At 39.9% G+C, this 19,853-nt stretch overlaps 1 protein-coding gene across 4 annotated transcripts in view; it reads right to left on the bottom strand.

Moving 5' to 3' along the window:
* Positions 1 to 4,588: 4,588 nt before the first annotated feature.
* LOC109936931 (MAPK/MAK/MRK overlapping kinase) overlaps positions 4,589 to 19,853 on the bottom strand; it is a 124,301-nt gene continuing 109,036 nt past the window's right edge. For 3 of the 4 annotated variants that reach the window (XR_007262567.1, XR_007262568.1, XR_007262569.1), the window contains 2 exons: positions 10,335 to 10,549; positions 4,589 to 4,618 (listed from right to left, as the gene is read on the bottom strand). Coding sequence is in view for 1 of the 4 variants with exons in the window: in XM_048599643.1 (XP_048455600.1) it covers positions 10,445 to 10,549 (105 nt within the window). In the remaining 3 variants the exon portion in view is untranslated. Of the gene's footprint in view, positions 4,619 to 10,312; positions 10,550 to 19,853 lie in introns of those variants that run through there. The other variant, XM_048599643.1, reaches the window with a different exon arrangement.

The raw sequence follows: 19,853 nt of genomic DNA, 5'->3' as shown, positions 1-19,853 counted from the left end.
CATAATTGCTATCACAGATACATGAATGAAGGTGGGGCAGGGCTGCCAGCACAATATTTTGGCATTTAGAATCTTCACATAAGATGGGGGGGAAGTGTGGGGGTTGGTGTAAAAGAGGAGGTGTGTCACAATATTGATCAAGGAGGCAATTACTGCCGGAAGGAGAGATAATAAGTACATGAATAAGAAATGTTTGGAATTATGGTTGGTATAGACTGATTGGACCAAAGGGTCTGTTTCCATGCTGGATGACTCTATGACTCTTTGACTCCATCTCATTGAATGGTGGAGCAGACTCGATGTTGTAAATGGTTTACTTCTGTTCCTATGTCTCATAATCTTAATTAGTTGACTTTCTCTGTATTGTTCCTAATGCAATTATATCCTTTCTTAAGCAAGTAGTCCAGCTCTGTTATACTGCCACTGTTTGCCTTGCAGGCATTTTAGGTACTATGTATTTAGTATTGCCATTTGATACACCATGGCAAACTCAAGAAATTGTCACCACCTTCATTTGTTTCTCCAAATCTGTGTCCATCACAGATAACCCTAAATCTCATTCTTTTTCTCCTCATATTTTACCACTAACCTGTCATTGATTGGAATTGTTTGTAAAGTGTGGCTTTCTGAGACATAAAATGAATACAAGAATCCAAAACAAGGCAATACAAAAGCCAAAGAATACGTTGGTTTAACAAAAAATATGGAAACAAAAGTAAACCCACTTGTGTTTTTCCACTTCCATTTCTGATAACAATTTAAGAAAGATTATGAATTCTAGTTTTTTTGCACATCCTTTCTCCTCCTATGTTTGAAGAGTAGAGGTTTGGGATGCAGAAAATGCTTCTTCTGAATTGTTCCAGACAGTTTCAGTACTATTATTGTAAGATTGGATGTAAGCTTATTTTATGGAGCCACTGTTTGTTTTTGTCTCTCACTAATGTAAGTATCTCAAGTTCCAAGGTTGATTATGAATTTGCAGTTCCTATTTAAACCAAGACAGATTGCCCAAGATGTTCTCCAACAACAGTCAAAATTATTCAAAGTCTGTTAAAGCATTTAAGTTTAACACTAATATTTTCGAAAACATAATAAAGTATCTAAAATCAGAGTAAAAACTCACCTGCCTTTAAGCTGAAAACCAACCTCAAGAGCATGTATTCAGTTCATGACATCATAAGCAAGTGCGGCCTGACATGGATGCACCTAGCTGCTAGGCCTTGCAGATTGTTTTGTTGTTCCACTATCCTGGGACAAGAAGCTGAAATTTTTAATGTAGCCAACAGACCAGGGTTAGTTTGAATTTCTCAGTAGTTAGTTGGTTCAGGTACATAATTCTTTGAAATTAGCATCACAGGTAGACAGAGTGGTTAAGAAGGCATTTAGCACGCTTGCCTTTATTGCTCAAACTTTGAACATAAAAGATCATGTTGAGGTTATATAGGACATCAGTGAGTCCTCTTTGGGAGTACTATGAGCAAATCTAGTCGCCCTGCTTTAGGGACGATATTATTAAAATGGAGAGGGTTCAGCAAGGATTTACCTGGATGTTGCAGGGAATAGAGGGTTTGAGTACTAGAAATAGGCTGGATCTTTTTTCACTGGAGCGCAGGAGGTTGAGGGATGACCTTATAGAGGTTTATAAAATCATGAGGAGCACAGATAAGGTGAATAGCAAAGGTATTTTCCCTAAGGTGGGAGAGTTCAAAACTAGGGGGCATATTTTTAAGTTAGGGCAACCTTTTATTTAAAAAACAGAGTGGTTAGTGTGAGGAATGAACTTCCAGAGGAAGTGGGGGATGTGGGTACAATTCCAACATTTAAAAAACATTTGCATAATTACATGAATAGGAAAAGTTTGGAAGTATATGGGCCAAACACAGGCAAGTGGAATTAGTTTAGTTTGGGAACATGGCTGGTGTGGACTAGTTAGATTGAAGGGTCTGTTTCCATGCTGTATAGCTCTATGACTCTACAAATGCTACACCTTCATCACTGACCACAGAATAGAACAAGGAACGACAAAACACAGGAACAGGTCCTTCGGCTCTCCATGTCTGCGAAAACACATTTTGTCCTTCCATATGAAATCTGTCTTCACCTACAGGATCCGTATCCCTCTATTCCCTTCCTATTCATATATTCATTCAGGTGTTTTTTGAATGCTGCTATTGTGTCTGCTTCCACCACCTCCTCTGGCTGCATGTTCCAGGCACTCAACACCCTTTGAGTGAAAAATTTGTCTTGCACATCTCTTGAACTTTTTCCCCTCAATCCCTGCACCTTGAACCCATCTCCCCTAGTAATTGACCCCTCCACCCTGGGAAAAAACTTCATATTTTCCACTCTATCCAGGCCATTCACAATCTTATAAACTTCTATGAGGTCACCCCTCAACCTCCTGTGTTCCAGTGAAAACAAACCCAGTCTATCCAAACTTTTTCATAGCTAAAATCCCCCATACCAGGCAACATCCTGGTAAACCTTTTCTCTACCCTTTCCAAAGCATCCACATCCTTCTGGTAGTGTGGTGACCAGAACTGTATGCAATATTCCCAAGTGTGACCTAACTAAAGTTCAGGAAAGCTACAGCATAACTTGTCTATCTTTATACTCAATGCCCCTTCCAATGAAGGCAAGCATGCCATAGACCTTTTTTACTACTTTATCTACCTGCATAGCCACCTTCAATGATCTGCGGATCTGCACACCCAGATCTCGCTGTATATGAATCCTCTTAAGGGTTCTGTCATTCACTGTATAATTTCCACCTGTACTTGACCTTCCAAAATGCATCACCTCACATTTGTCCAGATTAAATTCCATCTGCCATTTTCTGCCCATGCCTCCAACTGATCTATAGCTGGCTGAATCCTCTGACAATTCACCACACTATCTGCAACTCTACCAATCTTTAAATCACCTGCAAACTTAATAATTGGACCAGGCACCTTTCTTCCATATCATTTACGTAGACCATGAGCAGCAGAGGTCCCAGCACTGACCCCTGTGGATCACCACTAGTCACAACCCTCCATTCCGAAAAGCATCCTTCCATCGCTACCCTGTCTCCTATGCCTAAGCCAGTTCTGTATCCATCTTGTAAACTCACCCCGATACCATGTGACTGCACCTTTTGTACCAGTCTGCCATCTGAGTCTTCACGACAGAAATCAAAAAAGATCACACTGATTTTTTTTGGGAAACCAAGGCTCTAATGCAAATGAGCGACTTGAAACAATCAATGAATTGTTAAAAAAATGTATTGGAGAAATTAGCTGGGACTAAAAGCCAACAAACGTGACAGCCCACGTAGGTTAAATAGAGGTGCTATAGCAATAGTGGATGTATTGGTTTCGATCTTTCAGAATTCCTCAAATTGGAAACCAGTTCCTAATTGGCAGATAATAATAAATAGCTATATGAATAGTATATAATTTGAAATTTGAGTTTTAAACTAGAGCAAGTGGGTTTTGTTTTTAGTTCTGTGAAGATGACTTTTCTTAAAAGAGGTCAGAAAATCATTCGGAACAGTGAATTAAATCCATAATTTCCAACAAGGATGTGGAAATTGACTGGCTGACCAATCATGAAAACAGATCAAGGCAACTAGTTCAGCTTTTATTTCAGAACAGAAAGTTTCAAAGTTTTGGTTCAGAGGAACCAGTCACACTAGCTGAAGAGGTTGGTCTGTGATCCAAATTGTGAGAGTGTATAGAAGTTTTCAAGCTATGTGAACTGAAAAGAGGTTTAGGCCATCAGAACTGAAAAAGAGTTGATGCCAGCAGATACATAAATTAGGAAAACTGTTTCAACAGTCCAAGGTTAAGAACTGGGAAGGGTCAGTTAAGTTAGAAAGTAAAGAGTTGAACTAGGACTGATATTTCTTTGGGATTGAGTATCTGTAAAATGATAGCATTGCGAAACAGTTTGAAACTTTGTTTTATCTCAAGAAAATTCTAAACTATCACATATATAAGATTTTGTTTTCTTTTTTATTTTGTGCTATAAGCTTGTGTTAAAGAACATTTGCAGCCTTGTATGTATATAATCAGTGACTAACCATCACTGCCATCAAATGTAAGAACTTATGATCTATCAAGCCAGGCTTCATTCTAGCAACTGAGTTGTCTAGTATTACCACCAGCTAGGATTATAACAGTAGAAAATAAAATCTTGCTATTTAGGAAAAGAAGGGAGAGAGAAAACAGGAAACTATAACCAAGTTAGTTTGATAGCATTATTGATGACATTTTTCATCATTATATCATGAGGAGACTGATAGGCAGTAATAAGCCTGGTTGGATTTCTCCTCCTTTATGTGTCCACAATACACCTGGGCAATTTTCCACTTTGTGAGGTAGATGCCAGAATTGTAGCTGCATCTGAAACAGCTTGGCCAAAGGCACAGCTTGTTATGGAGTGCATGTTCAGGACTATTGCCGGATAACATCAGGGCCTACAGTCTTTGCAGTATCCAGTGCCTCCAGCCATTTCTTGATGTCACGTGGAATAAATCAAATTGGCTGAAGACTGGCATCTGTGATGCTGGGAACTTCTGGAGGAGACAGAGATGAATTATCCACTTGGCACATCTGGTTGAAGACTGAAGTGATGCCTACATCCCATGAATGAATAAGAAAAAACACAGATGAAAAGACATTTATTCATGCAGAATGTTGAGAATCTATGGATTTTTTTTAAATCGCAAAGGGCTGTAAGTGCTCAGTCAATGAGTATATTCAAGGCTGAGATTGATGAATTTTTGGAATCAAGGGATATGGTAACAGAGTGGGCAACTGAAATTGACAGCACTTCAGCTGTGATCTGATTGAACAGATGAGCAACATCAAGGGCCCATATACCCCACACCTGCTCATACTAAATATTGTCTTAATTTTTTATTGACAAATGTCTTTTAGAAAACAGCTTATTTGTTCTTTCTCATTTCAACAGTCACATTCTGATTATTGTCTATCTATTCTTTTAAATTTCTAACATGTTGATGGTTAAACATCAGTCTTGATGTTTGGTCATATTTGAATTCAAATCTGAAAAAAAATGATACTCCACACCTATAAAGTCTTCAGTGCCAGAGCAGCTGTTTGGCAGTTAGATTTATCACGATGGTTAAACTTTACTTTTATTGTAGTAGTAGGGTCTAACTTTTGCTGGCAAGACTACTTGGTATCAATCACATTGTACAACAAACAATCCAGTTGCATTTGTTTCAATGCTAAGCCTCGCCATATAGGCATAGCGTTGAACCTAGGGGAGTAGGATAACATGACAGTATTTTTACATTTAAAAGCATACATGTAGTCACTGGAAGTTGCTGTCTGATTGATACTTTAATAATGGTCATATTATCAACCTCACCATTATTCTGACAGCAAAATTTAGCCAAGTAATAGCTAAAGTGCAAGTTAAAAGTCCACCTGCTTTACAAGTCTAACACTGTTTATTGCACTGTTTAATGCAGTTTTTTTAAATTAGTTTTTTGAACTTTGATAAATTTCAGGCCTTCAATACTGAAGTGATTTTTTTTTTGTTGCAGGAGCCTAAACATTTTTAAAATCGATTGCGCTAGGCCACCTGCTTACTTGCTCCATGGGGCTGTGATACTTAAATATTAATTCTTCCTCTTGACAGTTTAGAAGGTGAAAGATGAGATTTAAAAATCAGAAGTAGGAACTAAGACTAAAGTCGAGATTGAATGCAATCAGTTGTATATGAATAAATGGATTTTTCTCTGAATGGCAGGCAGTGACTAGTGGGATACCACAGAGAACAGTATTAGGACACCAGCTATTCACAATATATGTTAAAAAAGATTTAGATGAACTAACCAAATGTAATATCTCAAAATTTGCAGATGACACAAAGCTGGGTGGAAGGGTGAGCTGTGAGAAGGATACAGAGATTTTACACTGTGATTTGGCCAGGCTGAGTGATTGCATCTGTAATTCATATGCCCAATGTACTATGGATAACTGTGAGGTTATCCATTTTGGTAGCTAAAATAGGAAGGTAGATTATTATTTGCATGTCTGTAATTTGAGAGGGGGGAATGTTCAACGAGACCCGGGTAGCCTTGTGCAAAGCCACTGAAAGTAAGTGAGCACTAAAGAAGGCAAACTGTATGTTGGCCTTTTATAGTGATAGGATTTGAGTACAGTAACAAGGATGTTTTGCTGCAATTATACAGAGCATTGTTGAGGCCACACCTGAAATATTGTGTGCAGTTCTGGTCTCCTTGTGTGAGGAAGGATGTTTTTGCCAGAAAGGAAGTACATCAGAGCTTTACCAACTTAATTCCTGGGATGGCAGGACTAACATGTGAGGAAAGATTGAATCAGTTAGGATTGTATTCACTGGGGTTTACAAGAATGGCATGGTGGGGGTTGGGGGAGGAGGAGGAATCTCTTAGAAAGCTATAAAATTCTAACAAGACCACACAGGTTACATGCAGGTGGTTCCCAATGGTGGTGGAGTCTAGAACTAAGGGTCATAATTTAAGGATAAAGGTAAACTTAGGTGAACTCGCCAACTGGATACAAAAACTGGCTTAGTGACAGCTGACACTGAGTGATGGTGGAGTTAACAGAGGGTGGAGCTGGAGGAGCACAGCAGGCCAGGCAGCATCAGAGGAGCAGGAAAGTTGACGTTTCAGGTCGGGACCCTTCTTCACAAATGGGGGAGAGAGAAGGGAGCTCTGAAATAAATAGTGAGAAGAGGGGTGGGACTGGGGAAGGTAGGTAGGATGGTGATAGGTCAGTGTACGTAGTCAGTGGTGGAGATTGGTCAGTGAGGTGGATGGACAGGTTGTGTCACGTTGAGCTCCTCCAGCTCCACACTGTGTTATCCCTGACTCCAGCATCAGCAGTTCTTACTATCTTTGAGTGATGGTGGAGTGTTGTTTTTCGGACTGTAGACCTGTGACCAGCACTGTTCCACAGGGATTGGTCCTGGGTCCACTTTTGTTTGTTATTTATATAAATGATTTAGAGGAGAAAATATAAAGCATGGTTAGTAAGGTTGAGGATGACACCAAAATTGGTGGCATAGTAGACAGTGAAGAAGGTTATCTAAGATTACAAAGAGATCTTGATCAATTGGGTCAATGGACTGAACAGTGGCAAATGGAGTTTAATTTGATAAATGTGAGGTATTAACATTTTGGTAAAACAAACAAAGACAAGACTTATACAATTAAAAGCAGGGCCTTGGGCAGTGTTGTCGAACAGAAAGACCCAGGGCTTCAGGTACATAATTCTTTGAAGTTTGCAACACATGGGGTGGCATGGTGGCTCAGTGGTTAGCACTGCTGCCTCACAGTGCCTGGGATGTGGGTTTGATTCAAGCCTTGGACAACTGTCAGTGCAGAGTTTGCACATTCTCCCTGTGTCTGCATGGGTTTCCTCCGGGTGTTCCAGTTTCCTCCCACTGTCCAAAGATATGCAGGCTAAGTGGGTTAGTCATGGGAAATGTAGGAACAAAAACAGAAGTTGCTGGAAAAGTTCAGCAGGTCTGGCAGCATCTGTGAAGAAATGTTCTGAGGTAGGGTGACCAGACCCGAAACGTTAACTGATTATTTTCTTCATAGATGCTGCCAGACCTGCTGAGCTTTTCCAGCAACTTCTGTTTTTGGTCCTGATTTACAGCATCCACAGTGCTTTAGGTTTTTATGGAAAATGTAGGGTTGCAGGGATAGCGTGGAGGGGTGGGATGCTGTTCAGGGGGTCTATGGGCTGAATGGCCTGCTTCTACACTGTAGGGATTCTATAGTTCTATGATTCTTTGAAGTTTGCATCACATATATATAAGGTGGTTAAGAAGGCATTTAGCATTCTTGCTCAGACTTTTGAACATAGGATTTGGGACGTTATGTTGAGGTGAGGTCTCTTCTGGAGTACTGTGTCCAGTTCTGGTCACCCGATTACAGGAAGGAATTATTAAGCTGAAGAGGGCTCAGAAGAGATTTAACAGGATGTTGCTGGGAATGAAAGGTTTAGGATATAAGGAGAGGCTGGATAAGCTGGGGCCTTTTTCATTTGAGTGTAGGTTGAGTGGTGACCTTAAGGTACCAATCACAGGCAGGTGGAACTAGTTCAGTTTGGGATCATGGTTGGCATGGACTAGCTAGGCCGAAGGGTCTGTTTCCGTGCTGTATGGCTCTATGACTGGGTTCAGGAAAAATCTGTTCACAGTGTGGTGTGCCTGTGGAATTCACTACCACATGAAATGACTTGAGGCCAAAACATTATGTTTTCACGATGGAGGAAGATATAGCTCTGTGACTAAAGGAGTCAAAGGATATGGGGGAGTGCAGGATTAGGGTACTGAGCTCAATGATCAGCCATGGTCAAATCCAATGGCAGAGCAGACTCAAGGCGTTAAATAGCCTATTCCTATCTCCTATGCTTCTATATGTCCTGGAGAAATAGAGGAAGCAACAATAAATCAGAACTGGCTCTTAGATTGCTGATGCTGGATCTAACTTCTTTGAACAATCTATTCCATCAAGAGGAAAAACCTCGTTGTAAAATTTATAGAATGACTTCTGCTTCCCAAATATTTAGTCCAGATAAAGTTTCCACATAAAAACTCTCTGTGGGAATACAAGGTTAATTTACAACAAGGTGGTAGTTTTAGATTATAAGACCATGAGAAATAGAACAGCCATAGGCTGTTCAGCCCCTGAAACATAGCTGAAGCTACATTACTCATGCCCACTTTCCTGCCTTTTCCCCTTAACCTTAGATTCTTGATGAGTAGGAAAATCAATCAATCACAGCCTTGTAAATACACAAGGAATCTGCCCCAACAGCTCTCTATGGCAAGTAATTCCAAAGACTCTCAACCTTCAGAGAAAAAAATTCCTCCTCATTTCAGTCTTAAATTTGTGTCCCAATATTCTGAGATTATGCCCTTTGGTCTGAGACTCTCTCATGGGTGGTCAACATCCTCTCAGCATTTACTCTGTCAGGGCCCTTAAGAATCCGACATGCTTCAATGAGATCACCTCTCATTCTTCTAAACTCCAATAAGTAGAAGAATAGAGATCATTTGGGGTAAGAAAAAAAGCAATTCAGAAAAAGTCTGAATTTTCAGTCAACAATTTATAACAATCATTAAGAGCAGGATTAACCATTTGACAAGATCCTGTAAAGAAAGAGGGATGCAGAACATGTGGCCTTTCTTGCAAATGAACCCAAACTTTCACAACACTTACTTGGACTGATGCCACCGGGTCTCATGCTGGGCCAAACTCACCTCCGCCACTGCCTCCATTAATCTGCGCTGGACACAGATGCTGCCAGGAATCCAAACTGGCGTCCGCTGCAGCAGCCATGAGTCAGCACTCGGACCACCTCTTATTGGAACATCTCCAATACACCTAGGTAATATGTCAGTTCAGCTGTTGAAGACAATGTATCAATGTGGATGTGAAAACACAGATCAATAGGGAAGATTCTCCACGTCCCACCTACAAGTATGACACAGTTTATATCCCTTTTATCTTTAAAAGGTATTTTGACCAAATATTCTATACTACAGAGATTAGGATAATCTTTTCAAAATGGAGAATCTTCCCTATTATTCTGTGTTTTCACATCCAAATTGATACATTGTCTTCAACAGCTGAACTGACATATTACCTAGGTGTATTGGAGATGTTCCAATAAGAGGTGGTCCGAGTGCTGACTCATGGCTGCTGCAGCGGAGGCCAGTTTGAATTCCTGGCAGCATCTGTTTCCAGCGCAGATTAATGGAGGCAGTGGCGGAGGTGAGTTTGGGCCCAGTATGAGACCCGGTGACATCAGCAGTGGCTGTGTTGGTGAGGTGGGTCTGAAATGGACTCATGGTGGTGGCAGAGTTGGGCTTGGGCCAGAGGTGCATTGAGGACTCATGGTGGTGAGGGCATTGGTGGAGGTGAGATGGCGCCAAAGAGTGGTGACTTTTATTCCAGTAGCTGCAGCACTGTGAAGAGGACTTGTCATAGCCACTAGGCCCATGGGCGGGGCACTTAACAAGAGGAACTGTAAAGTTTAACACTTTCTTTATTTCTTAATTCTTCTGTGCTTATATTCTATGTTTTGGTTTATTTTCCTGTGTTTTAAGATGGCACCAGAGAGTGGCAGCATTATACAACAATTTTCACTGTATTTCATAACAAAATACAAGTGACAATAAATAAATCAAATCAAATAAATCAAGATGGCAGTGGAGTAGGACTTCTGAGCACAGGGCTCGTCATCTCCGTCCGCTTTTCTTCTCAATGTTTCTTTTTTCCACTTCCCTTTCATTTTAAAAAATTTTATTTTACTCACCTCTTGGCGAAGCGCTCGGTTACAGCATTGGTATCTGTAAGTGGGTCCAGCAGTGTGTAGTCATGGCGTCAGTGAAGGTGAGTTTGGGCCCAGTACAAGACCTGATGGCATCAATAGCATCTACATCGGCAAGGTGGGCCCAAAGCAGACTTCTTTCGTGGCGGAGTTAAATTTGGGCCGGTGCGGTACCCGGTGGCATTTGCATTGGCAAGGTCCTGTAAGAACTCAGTGGTGAGGGAATTGGAGGCGGCGAGATGGCACCAAACAGTAGTGACTTTCATTTCAGCAATGGCAGTGCAGCAAAGGGGACTCATGCCTGGCCACCAGGCCCATGGCAGAGCACTTAATAAGGACTGTAAAGTTGGACATTTTATTTCTTCATTTTTCTGCCTTCATATTCAATGTTTTGGTTCATCTTTGTGTTTTAAGGAGGGCATCAGAGAGTGGCGACACTATACTTTTCAATGTATACTGTAACAAGGTACATGTGACAATAAGTGAATCAAATCAAAAATAAATAAAACAAACAGGCGATTGCCTCAACCCTTCACAGACCAAAACTAGGTAGTGTGCAAGCAAGCATAGAAATGCTGGTTGCTTAACTCAGTAAATCTGTTTCCACTATATCAAAAAGTGTCTTGTTTTATTGCAATTTTATCCTTTGATCTGGGAGATCCTGTGATTTGGAGGCTGGTTAACACATCTGCATTCCTGTACCTCCATTATTCAAGTCTTTCTGGAACCACTAGATATCACTCCAGTTATTGCCAGACTGAGCCAATGTTTGGTAATATTCAATACTCAAATGTCAATTTCAAGGAGTTTCATGGAGATTTTCTCTCCGTAAGCTCTAATGAAATGACAGTCCTCCCTAACTTGTTGGATTTTGAGATATGGCCATTTGGTTACATTGTATTCAGTGTGTTTGCCATGCAAGATGCTGGCACATGCCATAGTTGTGACATTAATATTGCACAATGTCATATAGTAACACGTCCACCACTTTGACTGTTCATGGCTGACAACCATAAACTTTCTGTGCTTAAAAAGGCAAGGCATAAGTACTGTGATCCTGTAAGTTCTGAATGAGGCAGACATGTGCAAAAAGGCAAAGCCAAGTCAGTGATGCATTGAGCATTCAAGCAAGCACACAGTGAGAAAAGGTCAAGTCAGTGAGTTACGAGCCCCGAGATACAGCCTGTTGCACTGCAGGCGATGGATGCTTGTCCCTGTGTGCAGAGTGATCTGGATGAAGGATGCTCATAGGGTTGAGATGTTGGGGAATGCTGGTTTTACTACTATCTGGTAAAAAGCAACCTGCATACATGAGGCTAGATTTGATAACAATGAAACATTAATGCATGCAAATAGGCCTCTTGCTGCTCACTAGCGAGATTTTTTTTGTGCCATTAAAATTTTGGGTGTAAACCAGACTTCTCTCGACATCAAGAATCTCATTTTTCTAATCTTGTCGTATTTTCCCAACTGACTTGCCATTAACCACCCTCATTTGGGGCTAGGAAATTCCGCCCTTGTTTCTTGTGTTGGTAAATTAAAGGACTAAAGCTCACATTCAGTTATTTCATTGTTGCATTACTTGGACCTTTGATTTTTTTCTTTGTAAGGTGCAATTTTAAATGGTAAATCATTCCCCAGCAGATGGAAAATGTATTTGTTTGCTGATGTCTTAGAGCATTTTTTCTGTTTATTAGTCCAGAAGATAAGCTAATATTGATTTTATTCTGACTAAAATTTAATCGATTCAAAGAGTTCCAATCACATCAAGAGTTCTTGAGCATCAATGTGTGAATGTTAGTGTCAGAGTTTAGCGCTTTAAAAGCCTACTGCTAATATTTGCTCAGAAAAGTGAATTAAAAATTAAGGAATGAATTACATCCCTATATGATTGCAACCTCAAACCAATCATACTTACCAGCTCTTGTGTCTTCAGGACAAATGACTAAACCAGTGAGACATAGTTTCATTGATAGGAGAGTAAAATTTGGATTGTGCTGGCCTGCTGGTTTGAATAGGTGATCCTGGATGATCTCAGCAACATAATAAGTTCGTATGAGATCAAAAATTGAATTAATTTAAAATAGGCCAGGAAACTGTGGACACTGGCAAAATGGATATCAATTATAGACTACCGCAATACAGTGGCTCTCAGATGACAGTTGGAAACATGAAGGGAATATGTGTCAAGAGGGAGGAGAACAATGACAAAGAAGAGACTTCAGAAAGCTGTGCAATTTGGACGAGCACTCCTGTATTCCTATCTCGAATTCTTTTTTTGACTCTCTTTGGTACCAGCCTTAATGTACACCTAATTCTCCTGAATGCAAATGACAGTTGCAGCTACTTTTTAATAAAAGGCGATAGGCTTCGGTGACGTATGTCATGAACATATTTCTGGTGTCTGAGTCATAGCACATAGCCCCATGAAATTCACCTTTCTTATATCTGTTTCTGTGGTCCAATTTCTAAACCCTAAATTTATTTTCTGTTACGAGTTGCTGATATTCCCTTTCCTGACCACATTTTTGTTAACGCCTCTACCTTTTACTTAAACCTTTTTCTCAACCTGGTCTTTTAGTGCACATGTATAATGACTATTACATGGTATGGCAATTACATTGCCATGATTAGTTATTTCTTCTACCAATACACTGTGGTGTGTACCTGCACTCCATATATAACAGCAGTTCAAAAAGGCAACTTACCACCACTTTGTCAAGAACAATTAGAGATGGGCAATAACTGCTAGCCTAGCCAGTGACACATGAACCTCATGAACAAAGATAAAAAAGGGTTTCTCTTTTGATTGAATCTTTTACAATAATCTTACATTATTTTGCACACTTAATGGGTTGGCCTAGTTATACAAGATCAAACAAAGTTTTCAACTATGATACAATCTTTAGTCGTCACTTTCTAATATTTAAAACATTAAACTGTTGAAAATATTTCAAAGAGTCAATATTGAGGAGTGATCATATTGCTCAATTTTTCTTTGTGAAATTTCATGTTACCTCTGGCATTTTGCTCACTTTTGTTAAGTTAATTTGACTTATGAACTTTAATAGTGTAAATCTAACTTTATTCAAATTTAGAATCACCCACCACCACCTCCAACACACGACATTCATTACTCTTTTGGTGTTTGGTATTTTGGTGTTTGCTGGTTGCAGTACTGTTTGTTTCTTTAGCTATTGCCTTTTTTTAATTTCAAGTTTAGAAATAAATGATTGTAAGGAGTTGCTCTCCGTGTTAATGTAGGGATTTCCAGAAGCATGTAAAAGAAAATCTTACCTAAATTACGACTGGTCATTAGTAGTCTTCCTTAAATACAGAGCTCATTCTAAAGAACACAAAGATTGAATAGATACTCCTTTTTTTGGGAGGGATGGTGGTCATGGGAAAGAGACAAAATAAACATATATCCAGAGATTGTCTTCTAAAAGTGTATCCCTGGGCCTATCATTTCAACTCATTTGCATTAGAACTGTTCTGCTAATCAAAGGAAAGAGTTACTGCTGAATGGAAAATTAAGAAATTCCTTCGAGATATTAATATTTGGTTAATATTAATAGTCAAAGCAATATTTTTCACAACCAGTACACAAAATACATAATATAACTACAAAGCTGCAAATGTGAATATTACAGCTATACAGTACAGGTCAAAGGGTGTGAATTGGGAAGACCAACAGGAGCAATTACAAATCTTCAGCATGGGGAAAATACATCCTTATCATGATCAATTCCTGTATAAATACAAAAACATGAAATAACTGAATAAATGCTGTTCTTCAGTGTTTGAATACTTTTCAGCCCTAATGAAATAAGTAATAAAAGCTCCAAATTAATACTACAAATTCTGGAAGACTAGCTATATCATGGTCTCACAGAATCATAAATGAAATTATAGAATCCCTACAGTGTGGAAGCAGGCCATTCAGTCCATCGAGTCCACACCAACCTCTCCAAATAACATCCCACCCAGAACCAACCTGCTACCCTATCCCCATAGCCCTGCATTTCCCATGGCTAATCCATCTACTCTACACATCCCTAGACACTATGGACAATTTAGCATGGCACACCCACCTAACCTGCACATCTTTGGACTGTAGAAGGAAACCGGAGCCACCCAGAGGAATCTCATGTAGACACGGGATGAATATGCAAACTCCACACAGACAATCGCCCAAGGGTGGAATGAAACCCAGGTCTCTGGCACTGAGGCAGCAACGCTACTCATTAAGCCCATCTTTAGTGTTAGGTTCAAATATTTAACATAAATATAGTTCAAAATTTTGGTAATAGGGAAAGATTATGTTGTTACCTGATTCAGTTAGGACATTTTCTCATTAGTCAAAATAAACTAGAATCAATTATCTTTGCTATTCAAATACTAGAATAAATTTGAAAAAGCATGTTTGTATCAGGACAAAGCAAATTAAAATTAAAAGAAAATTTTATACACACAGATAGTACTGCAAACTTAGTACAAAGAATCCAACAAGCTAACTAAATTCATGTTTTTGGGCTCAGGGTTATTTAATTGAGAATCAAGTTTGTGATTAAATTAGCTGAACTTCATTAAAGGCTAATGTTTTCTTACCAATATCCGTAGATTAAATGATCTATTAGCTAATCAATTATTGAAGCAAATGAAAGAAATAGTATTTCTTTTACCAAAAAAGTAGTTGTACATGTTTTCATTTCACTGAAAATGTACCTTCTCTTAATTCCATAAAATGTGATTTATTAAAAATGTGACATTATTCACCATAGATTTGGAGTCTCTCATTCAACATCACATCATTTCATAGAGAAAATCTCCTAACACAAACCTTGTGCAGTTAATCTTCCCTGTCATTATATATAGTCTTAGGTACATTGGGAGATTGCTGTTGCAAGAATTTTTTTTCCCCCTTTATTCATTCATGGGATGAGGGAGTCGCTGGCCAGGCAGCATTTATTGCCCATTCCTAATTCCCAGAGGGCAGTTGAGAGTCAATCACATTGTTGGGGGTCCGGAGTCACATGTAGGCCAAACCAGGCAAGTTCGGCAGTTTCCTTCCCTGAAGGACACTAGTGAACTGGATGGGTTTTTCCTGACAATCGACACTGGATTCATGGTCATCATTAGATTCGTAATTCCAGATATTTAGTGAATTCAAATTCCACCATCTGCTGTGGCAGGATTCGAACCTGGGTCCCCAGAACATTATCTAGGTCTCTGGGTTAACAGTCCAGTGACAATACCACTAGGCCATTGCCTCCCCATTTTGAAGACTCCATCCAGGAGCTGCTGCAGAACATGCTCACTGATTGCTGGATTAAAAGTTCACCTTTCTATATGACATGGGAGTGCAGATGTATTTTATGCTTGGTCAGACCCTGACGTGTCCGTGTACTGAGAAGAACAAAGCTTTAATATTCTGATAAGCAGGTTTGAGATTCTTGCTCCATATTGGATGACAGCAGGGATTTTAGGGAGGATCATCAAACTGACTGTAGCACCTCGCTACAGGGAGCTGTTCAAGAGGGGGAAGACAAGAAAAATGTAGTTGTAATTGGGATAGTATATTCAGGAAAAGAAAAACAGTGTTGTCTGTGGCCAGAATCGGAATCCTGAAGGCTGTGTTGCCTGGTGCCTGGGTTTGGGATATCTCTTCTGAGCTGCAGAGAAACTTGGAGTGGGAGGGGAAAGATCCAGTTGTTGTGGTCCACATAGGCATCCATGATAAGTTGGAAGAAGTTCTGAATATGAGCAACTAGGGACCAAATTAGAAAGCATAACCAAAAAGGTAATAATCTCCAGATTACTATCTGAGCCATAAGCTAAATGGCACGAGGTTAACAAGATTAAAGCAGTAAACGCATGGTTCAAAGACTGGTATGGAAGAAACAGGTTTGAATTCACGAGACATCGGCCCAGTACTGAATAAGGAGGGAGCTGTTCTGATGGGATGGGCTGATTCATATTGGGACCACAGTCCTGGCAAATCACCTAACTAGGGCTATAGATAGGGCTTTAAACTAAATAGCAGGGGTGGGGGTCGGTTGCGTGGAAAATTATAAAATCAAAAGGTATACAATGTAGGATTGATGGTTAATACTGGAGTTGATTGTTACTAGAAAATAAAAGGAAGGGAAAGAATCTGTGAATGTCATATTGTAGGGACAATGTAGGAAAACTTGATAGCTAACAAACTTAAAGGCTTTATATCTATTGCACAAAGCATTTGGAATAAGGTAGACAAACTGACGGCACAAACTGAGGTAAACTGAGGTCTCAAGGACTTTGAACTTGTTGGAAAAAAATGGGGAGGGGAATGGAGAGGTTACAAAAGTTTCCAGAAAAAATAATGGAATAGATAGTATGGAAAGAGCCAGGAATTTATCTTCAGGTACAGCAGGTAAGGGGACAACTACGAGAAGGGAGATGGTCAATGCAGGACGGAGTGTGTTGTACTGAAAAGTACACAGCATACAAAACAAGGTAATTGGGCTTGTAATGCAAATTGAAATTGATGGGTATGATGTTGTGGGCATCTCAGAGACATGGCAGCAAGGGGATCAGGGCTGGGGTAACTGAATATTCATGGATATGTGTCCTATTGAAAGGATAGGCAGATGGGCAGGGGGCAGAGTTTTTGTTAGTAAGAAATGAAAAAACTAAATTGATAACAAGAAATGTTATAGGTCAAAGGGCATAGAATCTGTTCAGATTCTGTTGAGAATCTAAAGTTGAGGAACTACAAAGGGAAGAAGACCCCAATGGGAATTACATACAGACACCCTACCAGTAGACAGGATGTGGGGAAGAACATAGATCAGGAAATAGAAAAGGCATTAAGAAAGGCACTATTACAGTAATCATGGGGGATTTCAATGTGCAAGTGAGCTGGGAAAATCAGATTGGTAGTGGATCCCAAGAAATTTGTGAAATATCTGAGAGATTATTTTTGCAGCAGTTTTCATAGTGCCCACTAGGGAACAGGCAACTCTGGATTTGGTGATATGTAATGAGGCAGACTTGATTACGGAGTTTAAGGTGAAGGGGCAGTGACCATAGGATGATAGAATTCACCCTGCAAATTTAAGAGGGACAATCAGATGTAATGGTATTACTATTGAGTAAAGGTAACTACAAAGTCATGAGAGAGATGGTGGTCAGAGTTGGAAGGGGAGCCCAGCAAGGAAGACAGTGGAGCAACAATGGCAGGTGTTTCTGGGGATAATTTGGGAGGTACAGCAGAAATTCATCCCAAGGAATAAGAAACATACCAAGAGGCCAATGAGGCATCCACGGCTGACAACGGAAGTCAGGGACATCATATAAGCAAAAGTAAAATCATACAATGTGGTGATGATTAGCAGGAAGCCAGAGGATTGGGAAGCTTTAAAAATCAGCGAGGACAACTAAAAAAGTGATGGGGAGAGAGATGAAATGAGGGTAAGCAAGGCATTAATGTAAAAGAAGACTGCATGAGTTATTTTAGATATATGAAAAATAAAAGAGAAGCAAGATTGGACATTGGGCAAAATAGGGCTGGGTCAGCATGGCTTCATCAAGTGGAGGTAATACTTGATAAATATTTGAGGAGGAAACAATCAAGTTAGACAAAGGTGGGCCAGTGGACATAATCTATTTCGATTTCCAGAAGGCCTTTGACAAGGTGCCGTACAGGAGGTTGCTAAATAAGGATCCAACATTAAATTTGATCCCACAATTCCACAATATTTTCTAAATAGTCCCAAATATGCCAAAAATTACAGTGATCACCAATCAGGCACACAGTGTGATGCACGTCCACTTGGTGGAAGGTGAACATTCATACATAAAAAGAAAGAATGTGTCTGTTTCACCTTAACAAAACAGGCAACGGCCATTTTCTGGTTCATTCCTCAGGGCAATGCCTTGCCCAAATTCAAACAGCCTGGATAAATTTTAAACAAAGTTTAGAGTTAACTGGCAGTCATCATCTAACGGGTGCATGCTCCATGGCAACACCTGCACCAGAGTCTACCTGTTAATCAATCAGCACTCTCTTCTCATACAGTAGAGTGTTGTTCACCCTTACATTGGTAGTCTCGTGAGGGAGTCCTGATGAGCAAAAGACAAAAATCTACGACAAAATATGCCTCTTTTCAGCAGTGTACAAGCTTTCCACTACCACAATTTAACATTTTAAAATAATACTCAGATCTATCCTTCCTTGGTTTAAAATTTGTAGTTACTGGAGTTGAAATCCATCTGCCATTGTTTTTGTTTTATTCACACGCTGACTAGCCAGTATTTATTGCCAATCCCTTGTTGCATTTAAAGTGGTGTGAACTGCCTTCTTGACTGGCCGCAGTCCCCAATGCCATTGTGATTTCTGACATTCTGCAGTGGTTTTATGGTCACCATTATTTGAATTCAAATTCCACCATCTGCCATGGCAGGATTTAAACGCTGGTCCCCAGAAAGTTAGTCGAGTTTCTGGATTTACAGCAAGAATGCTACTAGACCGTCACCTCCACCAAACAAGCTATTAATATCTTTTTGTAATTTTATGCCTCTATCTATGCTATTTAATACACCATCAGTCCTTGTGACATCTGCAAACTTGGATATATGGCCCTATATTATCTATGTTATTAACAAACAAATGAATAATTGAGGCCTCAGCACACATCTTTGTTGGACACTATTAATGACTATTTTGAATAGAATACATACTCACTATCAGTACTCTTTTGAGGCCTTGAAAATCATGAAATGTTTTGATAGAGCAAACATAAAGTGTTTGCACTTATGGGGAACAGTAAGACAATAAAAATTGGTCACAAACAAACCAAATAAAGAATTCAAAAGAAAACATTTTTTTAAACCTAGGGTGCAGTGAGAATATGGAACTCTAAAACACGGAGAAATTAAGGGGAAACTGCAGGTGCTATAAAAGAAGAAGATCTCCCAAGCCGACATGCCCAACATCGAGGCACAAATTACTCTGATGCTCTGTTAGTCAGGACTTGTTCTGCCCATCTGCTGGACACTAGACTCCTGAAGGAGCTTCACTACTTTGAGCTCTGTTGTGGCAGAAGTCTCACACAAAGACAGCAAAAATGCTTAAATGATATCCTCAAAGTATTCCTGAAGTGGTTAATTATCCCAGCCAACTCTTGGGAGGACTTGCACCACAACCGGATAAATTGCAAAAAGTTCATTAGGAAAGATATCAACCACATCGAGACTTCATTGGGAACCACAAGGTTCAGGTGTTGCAAACAGCACACAAACAAAACAACTTTTCCACCCAACCCTTTACCACCTGCTCGGAATAGTCTAGACATAAAAGCAACGCAAAACCCATCAAACCGTAGTGAAGGCAAGTCATCTTCAATTCTGAAGGGGTAGCAGGAACTGCAGATGCTGGAGAATCTGAGATAACAAGGTGTAGAGCTGGATGAACACAGCAGGCCAAGCAGCATCAGAGGAGCAGGAAGGCTGACGTTTCGG

This window comes from Rhincodon typus, chromosome 8 (assembly GCF_021869965.1).
Source record: "Rhincodon typus isolate 14 chromosome 8, sRhiTyp1.1, whole genome shotgun sequence".
Classification (NCBI taxonomy): domain Eukaryota; kingdom Metazoa; phylum Chordata; class Chondrichthyes; order Orectolobiformes; family Rhincodontidae; genus Rhincodon; species Rhincodon typus.
This window is presented reverse-complemented; position numbering and strand designations above follow the sequence as displayed.